At 38.7% G+C, this 14564-nt stretch overlaps 2 protein-coding genes across 2 annotated transcripts in view; one reads left to right on the forward strand and one right to left on the reverse strand.

The window, feature by feature from the left end:
* Window positions 1-5736, forward strand: part of LOC121730836 (eukaryotic translation initiation factor 4E1-like) — a 9902-nt gene extending 4166 nt beyond the window's left edge. Inside the window, exons 2-5 of the mRNA XM_042120015.1 lie at window positions 1606-1754; window positions 3431-3611; window positions 4520-4604; window positions 5226-5736. Coding sequence (XP_041975949.1) covers window positions 1606-1754; window positions 3431-3611; window positions 4520-4604; window positions 5226-5356 — 546 coding nt within the window. The 3' untranslated portion in view covers window positions 5357-5736. The remainder of the gene's footprint in view (window positions 1-1605; window positions 1755-3430; window positions 3612-4519; window positions 4605-5225) is intronic.
* Window positions 5737-6092: 356 nt separating this feature from the next.
* LOC121730832 (X-linked retinitis pigmentosa GTPase regulator-like) lies at window positions 6093-14224 on the reverse strand. The gene is made up of 8 exons (XM_042120009.1): window positions 14183-14224; window positions 10951-11076; window positions 10358-10513; window positions 9864-10019; window positions 8980-9132; window positions 8311-8634; window positions 6988-8055; window positions 6093-6238 (listed from the first exon to the last, which is right to left on the reverse strand). Exons 1-8 carry the CDS (start codon window positions 14199-14201, stop codon window positions 6126-6128), a joined length of 2115 nt encoding a protein of 704 aa, XP_041975943.1. The 5' UTR covers window positions 14202-14224; the 3' UTR covers window positions 6093-6125.
* Between the last annotated feature and the right edge of the window lie 340 nt (window positions 14225-14564).

Consider the following 14564-nt stretch of genomic DNA (forward strand, 5'->3'; position numbering starts at 1 on the left):
CTACCACTTTTACTCAAATCTTACAGCATCTTTTTGTTGCTTACTCAGCGCTTATTCCACTTTAATAGGACTTTAGTCTGAATAATTTGCGCCTTTTTCGCGTCGAGTAAACGTTTACAGCACTTTTACTCGACTGTTTTAAGAACTTTTATAGAACTTAAAGCGAAAACAAGAACGTGCTCTCGACCATTATAGCACGTCCATTTGCTGCTTGGGAGTAGATACGCGACGAAAAATCTTGCGCGTGCGCACCGCTCGCTCGTGAGTCCCTTATGATTGTGCCACCCGCGGGTGGTACTTACAGTTCGATGCCTAAACGTGCGAGTGGGACAGGCCTGCTCTGAGAAGGCGGTATAGCTTCGCCTATTGTTTTACACACAAAAATTATGTTTCAAGTGTGGTCGACAACAGATCGTACATTAATAAATATAGTGGTACTTATCCATAACTATAGGTCTTCCAGAATCTGATGGCAAATTTTGACGGCAGATTTTTAAAAAATATCATTGATTATTGGATATTTTTTATTTGCATGTTTCCCACACATAATAAGCCGCTATTAAGAAAAAAAGTATCAAAATGTTTTATTGCAATTACCCCGGTATTGCTAGAGTCAATTTATTTTCTCACTTTTTGCCATCAGATTCTGGTAGAGATAGTCTTCAATATTAAACACCGAGTGGGTGTGCGTTACTTGTTGTTGTTACTTTAAAGTTCAATTGTGAGTCAGTACCCTAGTTCAATGCAACTGACGTCATACAATTACAAACGAATGCGATAACTGATAACAAAATATTATGCATTCAATAGCACGTACTGACTGAATCACGCGGCACCAATCACCATGGTCCGTGGGGTAGCGCGGCACAATATTTCATTACGTAATTTTTAACCAACTTCGACGAAAAAGTTTTATGTTCGGCTGTAGATATTTTTATAGTAAACTTTTTATCCGCAATCCGCATACGCATTTTTTGGGATGTGTAAAAATGCAACGTATGTCAGAACTCGAAAAACCTGCTACCTTATCACGTAAAAATAGCGTTAACAATCCACTAGCAATAATCGCGCGACTGATTGCTGGGTGTCATGAATGTCACAAACAATGGTGTCATGTATAGTGATCGGTTGCAATCGTATTGTTTTGGCTGATACGTGATACGAAATTGCGATTTTGGAGCAATTGTCGCGCAATAATTGCTATCGCATTGCTCTCGCAAGATACGTGATACGGGGGCGGATCGAAAATTCATAGGAAAGAGCGTATACACTGCCGGTGGTCGTAGGAGAGAAAATACCCCCAACACCAGTGGCGTAACTTTAGCATCCGATGCCCGTGGCAATTTGATGGGGCCCTATCAGTAAAAATCGTCACGTTATTGATAAAACAATGTACTTATAAAAAAACTGACTTCACGGCCTCTTGGGCCGGGGCCCTCTTAGGTCGGGGGCCAGTGGCATTTTGCCAGCCCTGCCACCCTATAGTTACGCCACTTCTTTTAATAATAAAAAAATATCTTTCAAACAAAATGTAAGGTTTACTTTTTATATAAATATTAATTGTTTTTACATTGTTAACCATTTAACCTGTTGGTTAACGCTTAGGTTTTCAGTTCGGTCAACATACCTGCTGACATCAAGCACCCGTTGAAGACCAGCTGGAGCTTCTGGATGTTCACCAACACCAACAAGAAGGACTGGGAGGAGAATCTCGTCAAGCTGACCGTCTTCGACACGGTCGAGGATTACTGGCGGTAAATTTTTACTATGATTATGAGTTATTTTTTGTAGCAAAAGGAGTCAGTGCCGGATAAAGCTAGCTTAGGGCCTGTAGCAAATTCTGTCCCGCCCATCGGGGTTTTTGGTTATCAAGTTCAGGGCATCAAATTAAAATAATAAAATACTAAAAAGATATTAAAAATCGATTCGATACGTTTTAAGAGGAGGCTATGAGCTTTGTGTTACGTTCTGTAAAATTTAATGTAATGTAATGCACTGTAATGCACAATAAAAATTGTAAAAAAATGTACGCGTTAAAAAGCATAAAAATATACGATAAGGTATACTACTACCTCCCCTGCCTGGTAGGTAGATATTTCCGGTGTACGATACGGTGTATCATAAATCATATAATACTTACTAGATGTCCCGCGCGGCTTCGCCCGCGTAAATTAGGAATACAGAAACCGTACATTTTCCCATAAAAAAAAGCTATGTATACTCCCTTCACGTGGTCTACTCTATATCTGTGCCAAAATTGATATAAAATTGCTCCAGTAGTTCATGAGATAAACCCTTTCTAATATTTCCCCCGATTTTCCCACATTTTCATGAGTTTCTTCGGTCGTATTAGTCTTAGCGTGATAATATATAGCCTATAGCCTTAATCGCCTCAATAAATGAGCTATCTAACACTGAAATTACGTTTTTAAATCTGACCTGTAGTTCCTGAGATTAGCGTGTTCAAGCAAACATACTCTTAAGGTTTATAATATTAAATATAGATTTTTTTTAATTATCGCTATGAAAGGTATCAATAACAGGGTCATAATAGGCCCATAATCATGTGACGATGCATGGTATAATATGGTAGTGATGATGATGATGATGAATGTAATTTGCATAGTAGCATAATATGTTTTCCGTTCTTAAAATAATGCCAAAACTCCCAAACTTGTATTTATAAAGAATCAGGAGTTCTCTCAGCACCTTCCGAACCACGGTATACCAGGTATACCTCGGTGCAAAATCTTACTTGTTGGTAGTATGATTAGAATACTTCTCACGAAACCGCAGTCACCACATGTTTCCCTATAAATTTTGAGGAGTTCCATCGATTACTTATGGATCCTTCATCAGATCACCACTTTTGTGAATATAATACCAAATTGGGATGATACTCTATATACCAAAAAAAAAAAAATTTTTGAAAATCGGTTAACAAACCGCGGAGTAATAGTTGAACATAAAAAAAACGAACATAACACCTCCCCCATTTTGAAAGTCGGTTAAAATTGTTTATGTGTTATTCTGATGTACCTTTAGGCTAAATTATTGTAAAGTTTCATCAAAATCCGTTCAGTAGTTTTTGCGTGAAAGAGTAACAAACTATTATATTATTTTATTTTATTATATTAAATATAATAAAATAATATAATAGGAAATAGGAAGGATATCCGTTGCGTATAGCCTTAGCGCGTATCATGATCTCAAGTTTGGACGGAGTATGATACCCGCATCTTAGCATCCAAACAGACGATAAAGATACGTACCGACTACCGAGGCTATGCAATGTCGAAACGATCCATCGAAATGACCTAGGTCCTAGACCCAGCTTTTGTAGTCAAAGTGGAAGTCAAATTTATTTGACTTTGACCGAAATGCTACGAATATTTACCTCCAGGGGTAAAGCAACTGAACGATTTCCCAGCCTCTACCACTGGATGAAGCGGCCATCGGAGCTGGTGTTCGGTCAGGACTACGCGGTGTTCCGTGGTGACATCACACCGATGTGGGAGCACCCCGCCAACCGCCGCGGCGGTAGGATGATACTCAACTTCGAGAAGAAACGGAACATGCAGGTCGATATGGACACCGCTTGGATGTTAGTGGTGAGTTTCTGGTGACAGTCAGTGCTGTTTTTAGCACTACTAGCGGGCGAGATTTCTTCGGTGCCCAAGGTGCTGGTTGGTGGTTGGTGGGTTCTTTTGTTTGCCTTCGCCGGCCCCTTTTTGTCCGGAGCCCTGGGCGGTCGCCTAGCGTCGCCCCCTCTAACGCCGCTACTGGTAATAGTAATGACCGTTTATGCGTTTGACTGTAATTAAAAAAAGGCCATGGGCCTATGGTCAACCTACTTCTGCATGTACTCTTTCTAGTGAGGGAGCCCTAGAACAATTTTTTTTTGATAACTAACAAGCTAATTTTTTGTGAGTAGCTTCATTTTGATAAGACAAACAACTTTTTTATTTGCGAAAAATCTTGAAAGTGGTAGCTAACAGAGATAGAAAGGATTTCATACTTTGATTTGATGGTCCTAAAATATGGATTGTTCTATTGGTAGGACAATGTTACTCTTAAATTGAGTAACTATTAACCTACAAATATACAAAAAATCAGCTGGTTAGGGTTTCGTTTTAGGGTGCAGTGCAGCTGTAGTCAACCAAGTTTTGTTGATATTTAAAAGCCTTGAAGTTTTCAAACAAAGTACGAATTGTTCGGAAGAATAAAATATATAGTTTAGCCTTATCAAAACACACAAAGCAACTTTTTTAAGCTTTTAAGGATCAAAATAACATTTATTTTCAACAATTAATAATAATCAATTACAAAAATAATTAAAAAGAACCAACCTCAAAATGACAATCCTTCATCTATTCGTCGCTAGATGGCGTTGACAGTACCCGCGGTTTAATGAAATAAAACAATATTTTTATAAATTACATTCATATTATTTCAGTAATCAGTATATGTATAATGCAATCAAAATAATTTAAATGTGAGTAATAATTGAATGTTCCAGATACTGATGATGATCGGAGAAAACTTCGATAACTCTGACGCGATCTGCGGTGCTGTTGTCAATGTCAGAGCTAAGTCGAAAATTGGTAAGATATATTTTACTAGATGACGCCCACAACTCTGTTGCACCAAAACTCGTTTATCGCGCGGGAACCGTACATTTTTCCGGGACAAAAAGTATCCTATGTCCCTTCCCGGGACTAAAAGTATCTCCTGGATATCAAACTTCAGCAAAACCGGTTCAGCGGTTTGGGCGTGAAAAGGTAACAGACAGACAGACAAACTTGCGCATTTATAATATTAAATATGGATTAGTATGGATAACGACGAATATATAGGAGTGTTCTTTGTTTGAATATTTGAAGCGTCTGTGTTTCTGTCCGTAGCTCCTAAACTGATGACCCAAATCTCGTTATTTATGAAAGCTGAGAAGATGGAGTGTTCTTAGCTTAATTAATTATTATTAGTTCGCTGATAGTTGGTATAGAGACTCGTGCGAATTTCAGTAGACTGCAGTTTTAATATTTTTATTGAAACGGTGGTACGTATTTACTCTATAGTTTCTATGCGATAAACCAGCGTTTCCCAACCTTTTTCAGCCACGGACCCCCTTAATGAATTAAACAGCAAAAAAATATCGGATTATATGTATTGTACCTACAGAGATGACACCGCGGAGCTCCATACATTTTGTTTTTTTTTTTCAGGTGTTTGGATAACTGATCGAAACGAGGCGGCGATCATCGAAGTCGGACAGAAATTGAAGAACCAGCTAGGTTTAACGACCAAAATTAACTTCCACTTGCATAACCAAGTTACTAATTTGTTGACTATTTAGTTGTTTATCACATCTTTTAGGGGACGTAACCATAAGTTAGTCATGTCAGTGCCGAATTTATATTTTTTTGAGAACTTTATATCCGCCGCCCTTGTACAAAACCTGTCGGCTTCCTATGGACGCTTCCACGCTTAGGCCGTGGCCTATAACGGCCGCATTATAAATCCGAGGCTGTACCATTTGTAGTCTATTCGCGTTTGGAACATAGTAAGAAAATACGACGTACAGTATAGTTAAGTCGTGATCATATTCTTCAATTTGCAGCCTTTTCGACGTAGTTATAATATTACAGATTCCCTCCGTTCAGTTCGTTCAGAGTTATTTGACCTTTATGCTAAAGATAAAGCTCGCTCTTATTGATTGAGGTAAAATAATTATTTTGTACATTACAGTAGCTGTACGCATTTTAACTGTCTTCCACGTATAGACTATAATTATTTTTTTAGTTGATAGTAAGGTATAGACTATAGAGTATAGACTTTCGAGTATTTTACCTGTGATAGATATTATCATAGACTATGTTAGTATATTTTCTAGTTTTATCTATTTACTCTGTAATTTATATCTTAACACTAATTAAGATTTATTTAATTAATTCTCTAGTTATTATTATCAGTGACAAAGTCACTTAAGTAATCGTTACGTAAATATATCTATAACAATGAAAGTTGAATTTTGTAATTAAATTTTATTAATATCATTATATAAATTTTATATTATCAAGAGGACAAAAACACATTTTATTTTTGTAAGAAAAACAATTAAAAACCTATAAAATTGTGCATGTTCTTGAGTTTGTTTGATTTCGTATTTCTGTTTCGATTCTTTCTTCAACTTTTTGGACGCTCTCCTCCGCCGTGTCTATGCCTTTATGGACGTTTTCTGTAAAATATAAAATAATTTTACCAACCCATTAATCCCCAAGCGGCATAACAATTGAAAATCTATTGTGTCTGAAATACCCACGATGGACGTGTTAAATAAAGAATAGGTCAAATATCATTAGTGTACCCTAAGGTGCACCAGAGGTGTGGTTAAATTTAAAGTAATGGTCAAAGTTATGGTTATAGTTAAGGCTAATTTAACTTTAACCTTAACTTTGACCACAGAATTTGACAGAAGACGTTGCTGGTCCGACAAGGCTTTATAAGAACGTAGGCGGGGGCGCTGCTGGTAAAGGAGAACTGTTAAAAAATTGCGTTTTTGTATGATGACAGTGTTAGTTCCTTTTTTCGCCACGTGCATTTAAAACCTTGTCGAGCTCTATGGTTATGGTTAAATATGGCGTCTTGATGGCGTCCATTTTTAACTTTAACCAAAGATTTGACATTTTGCATTGTAGTTAAAGTTATAGTTAAAGTAAGTTGGTGCAACCCAACCTTAATTAAACTTTAGATCCGACTAGTTATGACATATTTGATATTAACAGTAGCTAAGACAAAAAACAAAATTTTTGGAACTTCAAGAGTTCATATTGCAAAAAGTCTGTAGGTACCTATGCATGCATTGGTATTTATGTACCTTCTATGAATTTCAAAAGAAAAATCTAAGATGCAAACAATAGAACTACCAACGACGTTGTATTTTTTCGTAGATACATGATTTTCAGCTTAGTTTATTTAAAAACATACCTACAACTTTCTCTTCAATCACCTTCCCCTTTCCGATACAAGAGTTTTCCTTATCCTTTATGGCCTGGAAGAATTTAGCGAAACGTCCCTTCTCCTCTAGTTTGTTAACTACTACATCATCTTCGTGCCCGTCTTGGGAGTCTATGTGGTCATCGCTCCTAACAATCGGGATGACCGCTTGCGTCTTAGTTTTGCCCATCTGTGGGCTGGACTTATCAGAAGCACAAGGTATAGTTTCATTCTCAGATTGCCCACCCTCGCTCTTCTGATCGTCGCTGTGCTTGCTCAGGTCGGGACTCATATGCGTTATGTCAGGAATGTCTAGTAGATCCTGAATGATAGGCGTCTTCGGTGGGGGAGAATTTGTGACTTCGGCCATCTTGTCGGGTATCTGCAAAACTTTCTTCTCGTCGCAATGTTCCCCGGGCATTATATTGTCGACGGTCTTCTTGATCATCTCGTCTACTACTTCCGCTTTCGTCTGGACCTCCTCCTTTACTTTTTGCACTTTGTCCTCAACGTTCTGCTTAAAATCCTTCGCCTCGTGCTTAATCATATCCGAGATGTCCGCAAACTTGTTTTCGACTTTGGTCGCTATCGTTTCTTCAGTGATATTCGGGACGTCGTGTAAGCTAGCGTTGTCGGCTTCGAGATCGTTGATGTTGACGATGTGACTGCCACTAACGTTCGCTTCTAGGGAATCGATGGAGCCGGTTTCATCGTTTCCGTTCTCCTTTTTGTGTTCGACGATGTTCGCATTCGCGACGTCTATATCCTTGAGCGCCGGGACTTTCTGAAGGGGTGGTAGTTCGGGCAGCGACGTCCGGTTCTCCTCGGACACGATGCTGAAGTCGTTATTGGTGAAGTCGATGTTGGAGCCCTTGGTGGCGGTGAGGAGCGTGTGGCAGCCGCCGCAGGCCACGTTGTCGACAACGAAGCCGTTCATCGCCGTGACCCGCTTTGGCGAGTATTGATTGGGCGCCTCGTTCGCATTGCTGGCGTCTTCGACCTCCTCCAAACACAGCTTGTTGTGTCGCGCCTCCCCGCACATGTAAAGTAGGCCGTTGTCTGCAAATAACAAGTCATTCTGATATAATCGATAGCAGTGAATGGTATGGTTTCAGTGATGGCGTAGATTTTGACGAGTCACCGTGTTTACTAAGTTTACGAGTAACAATTTAATAATGGAAATAAATACCTACAGTTTATCCAACGATTAATCACCTCGTTAAGTTTTTTTTGCGAAAAATAAACATCGATTAAAATTTCAAAGCGAAATAGTATCTCAAAACGACACTTCAAAATTGTAAATATTACCATTACCTGTAACAAATGCTGTGTGCATCGCTCCGCACGCTACCAACTTCAGCTGGTATCCTTCAAACATCTTCTCCATGTCAATTTCTGTGGGCTCCTTCACGTTGACGATGTCTTTGGGCATCCCCAGCTGCCCCTTCTCGTTGGAGCCGAAAGCGAATATTTTGCTCTCGTCCATAGACAAGAGGAAGGTATGGTTGGCGCCGCAGCACGCGCTCTTTATTTCCACATTCAGAGACAGAACTTGAGGTACGTATATTATACTCGATGAGTTAGAAATACCCAGTTTCTGGTTCTCATTATCACCAGTTATAAATACGGCGCCCTTTGCTGAAAATGGATAAGCAATTATTATCTCACTGACATATAAGTACTACGTATTACATAATAACTCTATATATTGTGTAGGCCATAAAAAAGCATAAAATCTAACGATTTCTGGGATATGATAACGCGTAATCAAATTGTATCTCCAAAAACATTCTTATGGCCTTTAGCACCAGTCTGGATTTAATGTAATGCCTTCGCTTTCAGTAAGAAGCTAGTCAATGAGGGATTTTTGATAATTTAAGTAATCAAAGTAAGAAGCTAGTAAAAGTAAGTAAAATCTAAGTAAAAAGCTAGTCAATGAGGAGAGGAAGTGACAGTTTAAGTATAGGTAAAAGTAAAACTTACAAGTAATAAAAACAGTATGGTAATATCCACATTCGACGAACGCTATCTTCTCGACGAAACTCAGCTCAGTGAATTTGGTGCATGACCTGGTCTCCTCGCCGAGTCCCAGCTGCCCCTCAGTGTTTGACCCACACACGAAAACTCTGCCTTCGTCTGGAAGAAGAAATGATACGAGTATAACATCACTTCCTGTAACATTAAGCGCCAGACAATGTTAAAAGAAAATAAGTAAGCGTGAGTTCACTCCTGGAGTATGTGCACGTATATATAGCTTTGATAAGGGCGGGGGGGTCCCTAACGTAAAAAAGCGGCCAAGTGCGAGTTGGCCCTGGGTTGGATGGAGGGTTCTGCAGCAGCCTAAATACCTACTCTGCCTACGGACACGCTACACAGTATAATAATAATTATAATTATTATATTATTATAAATAGAAAAAAATACATGTACCTGACCGATGAAAATCGGTGGGTACATAATATATTGTCGATTGGACAAGTAAGATGGATAGTAATGGGGGGTCCGGACCCCCAGGACAAGGGTCCTATATACGCCCATGAGTATGTGGAGTTGTGTCGTTAAAAACCCACTATTTAAAGTGCTATTGCTGCTGCTACAATTTCCTCGCTAGGTAATTAGCGTTTAAAGACTACACTACGTACGTCATCATCGTATATACGTATACATATGTATCAGTAGACAGTAGGCTTGCATTCCAAAAAAAAAAATTCGAATTTATTAATTAAGTAATCTTATATACTCAGTTTCTTCAGAATTATAAATGCGAAGCGGGCTGACGTAGGCTCTACAACTATGGTCCTACGCATACCCGTAACGCCTCCAAGCTCCAGGTTTTGAGGCACCTCCTGTAGCTTGCAGTCACATACCCGTGAGCAAGGCGGTGTGGTTGCTGCCGGCGGAGACCTGCGCGACCCGATGCTCGCCCTCCAGCTCCACCAGCTGCGGCACGGTGCGGTGCTCCAGGTCACCTGTGCCCAGCTGACCCTCGTCGTTGCAGCCCACGGAATACACGCAGTTCGTGTCTGTAAACATAGATTTTGGTAAAGAAGTTTTAGAGATGCTTTTGCTACAGCAACTCAAAATAATCAGGATTCGTGGTTATGCTAAAATTGGGCTGTGGGTAATCTGCAATATCCTATTTAAAGGACACCGCTAAATATCTTTGTTCTTTGATTGAAAAGCAAATTATAACCCATTTCTTTCATTGCGTTGCTTTAAGCCTAGGCTAGTTGAAGCCCAGGCTTAAAGCGACTCGATACTTTTTTCATACCTTAACGATAAGTGGGCCCTTGTATTTTAGGGCCATATGTACTTGTCTCAAACATTGTCACTGATTCTAGGTGACATAAGTGAGACTGACCTGTGGCGAAGACAGTGTGAGCCCTGCCGCAGGCCACGAACAAGGCGCGGTGCGGCTTCAGCCACTTGACGCAGCTGGGTCGCGTCACCTCGTCCCTGTGGCCCAGGCCGAGCTGACCCCACGCGTTCGCGCCGAACACGAATACTCGCCCATTCTCTGAAATTAAATATCATCATCAATTATAATATAATATTCTCTTACCTAATATGAGCTGCCACAGCTATAAAAGTTTCTGTGCATTTCTAAATTATACAGAATGTGCTGCCCACTAGCATCATATATCCGAAACTTGTGCTGTATTATTTACTTGACATAAATACTATCAGATAAAATTGATTTATGGGCAGATCATGGCGGTTCAAAGGTTGGTAATGCTATGTTAAGTCAATGTTAGTCGTCATCTTTCGGCTTTAGGTACTTGACATAATCCAACCGAATTTGGCAGGTCCACATGAATTAATTTCTGAGAAATTGATGGCAGCTGATCGGTCGGATGGGTTTGACTTAACGCGACCTAATTAGGTCCTCCATCTGCCTAGAAATCAACTTCTCTGATAGTACATTCAATTTTCAAACAGATTAAGCCTACTTACGGCATATAACAGCGCTGTGCTCATCGCCGCAGGACACGGCGACTACGGGGTCATTCTTGATGAAGAAGTGGCTCGGCTCGTTGTCCGCGAAGTGCGACTTGCCGAACGTGAACACCGCGCCCGTGTCTGGAACATAAACAAGCTGAGTATTGCCATTTGCCTGATGGTATACAAACAGGATAAAGTTCAAACGAGTTGTTGTCTACCCTTAGTTACCATCGAGGAAGTTGATTCCTATGCAATTGACAGACCAACGTTATTTGGTCGAATATGTCAATTCAATGTTAATTGTGATCTGTCAGCTGGTTTTGACGTAACGCAACCAAACTACTTAGGTCCCCGATTTGCATTGGAATCAACTTCTCTGATAGTACATAATATACTCATCATTGATAATGTTAAAAATACGACTGTCTAATACGGTTTTACCCTTAAAACTTTGAACTGATTTTGACTTGACTTTTGACTTGGGATATAACTTTTGCCACTTCTCGAAGGATAAACTGGGTTGTGGGTTTAAACTATAACATAGAGTTACTTCTTGAGTCCCAACTTCCGGCAAGGAGTTCAGTTTTAAATTTTCTATTGTAAAGAATTTACGGTTTCTGCGCGATAATTAAACTTGTATGCGACTTAAAGTTGCGGGTATAAGAAGATATTTTGCATCTTGTTCCGTTACTTTTTTTTAAAATAGAACCAGCATTTTACTTTCTCATTTCCGAGACAATGGTAAGCAATTTTCACACTTCCACGGCGAAGGACGACCATTTATAGCCTTAGCCTTCGCTGGAAAAACCTTTAACATTTTAAAACAAAGAACTACTGTTGCGTAATAACTTTATCAATCATTTTCGACCAGAAAGCGAAAAGCCTTTTCAAGGGCTCGTGACGTCAAGGACTCACCATAAATTAGCCATTACGAGGGTTATGGCCAAATTGTAGTGTTCGCGTTCGGTGTCGTGTAAGAACCTCACAAAAAAAAAGTTTCACATGGGTACAGTATTTTTACGTTGTTACTTCGGGAATAAGGTCTACAGATTTCATTGTTAATTACTTTGTATTTATTATTTTACGGGCAATTGGCCCACCACACATTCCTACCATTGCAACTCCTGAGTCGCCAGGATCAAAAAACTACGAAAACCCCTTGATCTCAGGGGTGTCCGAGGGACAAGCTAAATCTGTCTTGGGACCCGCAAAGAAATTAATCAGAAGAAAGGTAGGTGGAGTAGGAGATATCCAATTTCCCTCCCCAAGCAAAGCTGGAAATTAAAATCTCTAATAAATAGTACGCTGTACAGTAGGTTTAACGGCTCTGTGGTTCAATGGTTTAGAGTTCTCGACTCGGAGGTCAAGGATTTGAGTCCCGCGTTGGAGATTTTTTATTACGTAAATAATGGTCAATAAAAATCACTGTTGCGCTTAATCTCTGCATTTCGACTTTGTGTTACAATAAAATGACCGTGTGAAATGTCCGTGACTGTACTACAAACTACAAAGTGAATAAATTAGGCTATTATCAAGAAAAGAATCTGTTTTTTGCGTGACTCAAGATTTAGTATTTAGATGGCTTTCGAGACTTGACGACCTCTGTGGCTCAGTGGGTGGGCTGTCGGTAGCTCAAGCCGGGGGTCGCGGGTTCGAATCCCGCCGACGGAACAAAAAGTTTTCAAAGTTCCTGGGTCATGGATGTGTGTTAAATGTGTGTATCATATACTTAATAAAAATCTTAAATATATCTATTATCTATAGTATAAAAAAGTATTAAATATATTTCCGTTGTCTCGTACCCGTAACACAAGTCCTTCAGGTACTTACCACGGGGCCAGACTGACGTGGTATGAGGCGCCCATAGATATTATTATTATTAGTACCTGGATGACCGACCTTTGCTCGGTATAGCAAACACTCATTGACTTCGTGTTACTTAATAACGCCATCTGCTGGTCGTTAAAACAATTAGTTGCTAACAAAATAGTATTATTATTCGCCAATAGATGTCAGGAAGAGTCATATTTTTCAGTTTATCGATTATCGATAAAACACGATCGATTTATCGCCCCCGAAACCCCCTATATACTAAATTTCATGAAAATCGTTGGAGCCGATTCCGAGATTCCAACCAACCAATACAAGAATTGCTCGTTTAAAGATATAAGTTTACGTCAAAATAAATATTACATAGAATCATAATATTATTATTAATAATATTACACAAGCTAGCGCGTAAGTAGCGCGTAGCGCCTCTACGTGTCGTAGAGGCGCTACGCGACACGGACGATTTGATTACAACCGTAGTTGTACCGCGACCGACCGTGATAAATATTAAATACATAGTTCGGTTACAACCTTTGCATGTTGCACTTTATGTGCTCATACATGTAGATATGTAATGTACTATTACAGTAAATGGAAGATATATACAAAAATAAATTTGGATTTTAATTCAAAATATTATACTTAGCTATTTTAATAGAATTTGGTAGAATATAATATGTAACGACTACGAGAAATATTAAAACACAAAATGTTTGGTTTTCGTGGGATACCTTATAGTAACCACGGGCAGAAGCTACTTTCTGTTAAATAAAGGACTCATTCTTATCGCAATGAGGCATATTATGATGTAACCCTATATTTGTCGCACTAAAACAGTTCAAAACAATCAAAATCACATTAAAATGAAGTAGTAAGTGTAGTCTCTATTACACGAACATTAGGTTTTATTTTTCCAAGTCCGAATTAGAGCCATTAATTTACAATTAGGTGAAAGATATTTCTGTTTGAAAATAACTAATATTAGGTAGGGTAAAAGATCAATAGCAAATATAAATCTTATTTTGTTACAAAATTCTACTTTTTCTTCATAATTTTATGTTTGGATTAACCGCAGGGAATAACATATTTTCTGTTATTCTCTGTATGTATTACCTTAAGATATTCACTTTTTATGTTTAATAATATACGCACTTTTAATAAAAATTGTTTCATTGATTTATTTACGCTAAGCTTTATGCATAAATTATTTTAAGTACTATGTTATGTGTAAAAATGTTTTGGCAATTAACATATTATTATTATTATTACTTAATTAATTCACAAAAGTAGTAAGTATGCCGTTTCTAACACCTTATAAGAAAACAATTAACATTTCGATCACAATGCTTGACCTCTTATGGGGTGCAATAAAAAAAATAAACTGTCAAATTCGAATTTAAAAAATAAAACTCACCCGGTATGTCGTCCGTCATGGTTACGTGGTCATGGCCGACCGGCGGCGCGCGGACTGACCGCTGCCCACCCCATAACACACCGTCACATGGAACTGGAATACCTGGAAAAGCCTCCGCGAAACTTTCAAGTTTTTTAAAACATAATCTACTTAATTATATTATTGTGATGAGTCATTCATCGATGCCAATCCAAAATAATGTAAAATTTGACATTCTTATTTTTTAAGTACCCACCAAAGATAATATAATCACTACGTGTACATTGAAATTATATTTTTGTTTTTCATCTGTTTGTGACATTGTTTTTATTGTTTGGATATGTGTATTTTAATGTGTTTTCGAAGGCTAAAAGGACGCTTTATTTTTTTCTGAAAATTCTTG

The sequence above is a fragment of the Aricia agestis genome, chromosome 10 (genome assembly GCF_905147365.1).
Source record: "Aricia agestis chromosome 10, ilAriAges1.1, whole genome shotgun sequence".
In the NCBI taxonomy this organism is placed as follows: Eukaryota; Metazoa; Arthropoda; class Insecta; order Lepidoptera; family Lycaenidae; genus Aricia; species Aricia agestis.

What these genes read in the sequence shown, in the direction of transcription:
- LOC121730832 (XM_042120009.1), bottom strand. An exon ending in GCACAGCGCTGTTATATGCC is followed by an intron (nt 10,514 to 10,950) that starts GTAAGTAGGCTT and finishes ATTTAATTTCAG; the next exon opens with AGAATGGGCGAGTATTCGTG. An exon ending in CCATACTGTTTTTATTACTT is followed by an intron (nt 8,635 to 8,979) that starts GTAAGTTTTACT and finishes ATCCATTTTCAG; the next exon opens with CAAAGGGCGCCGTATTTATA.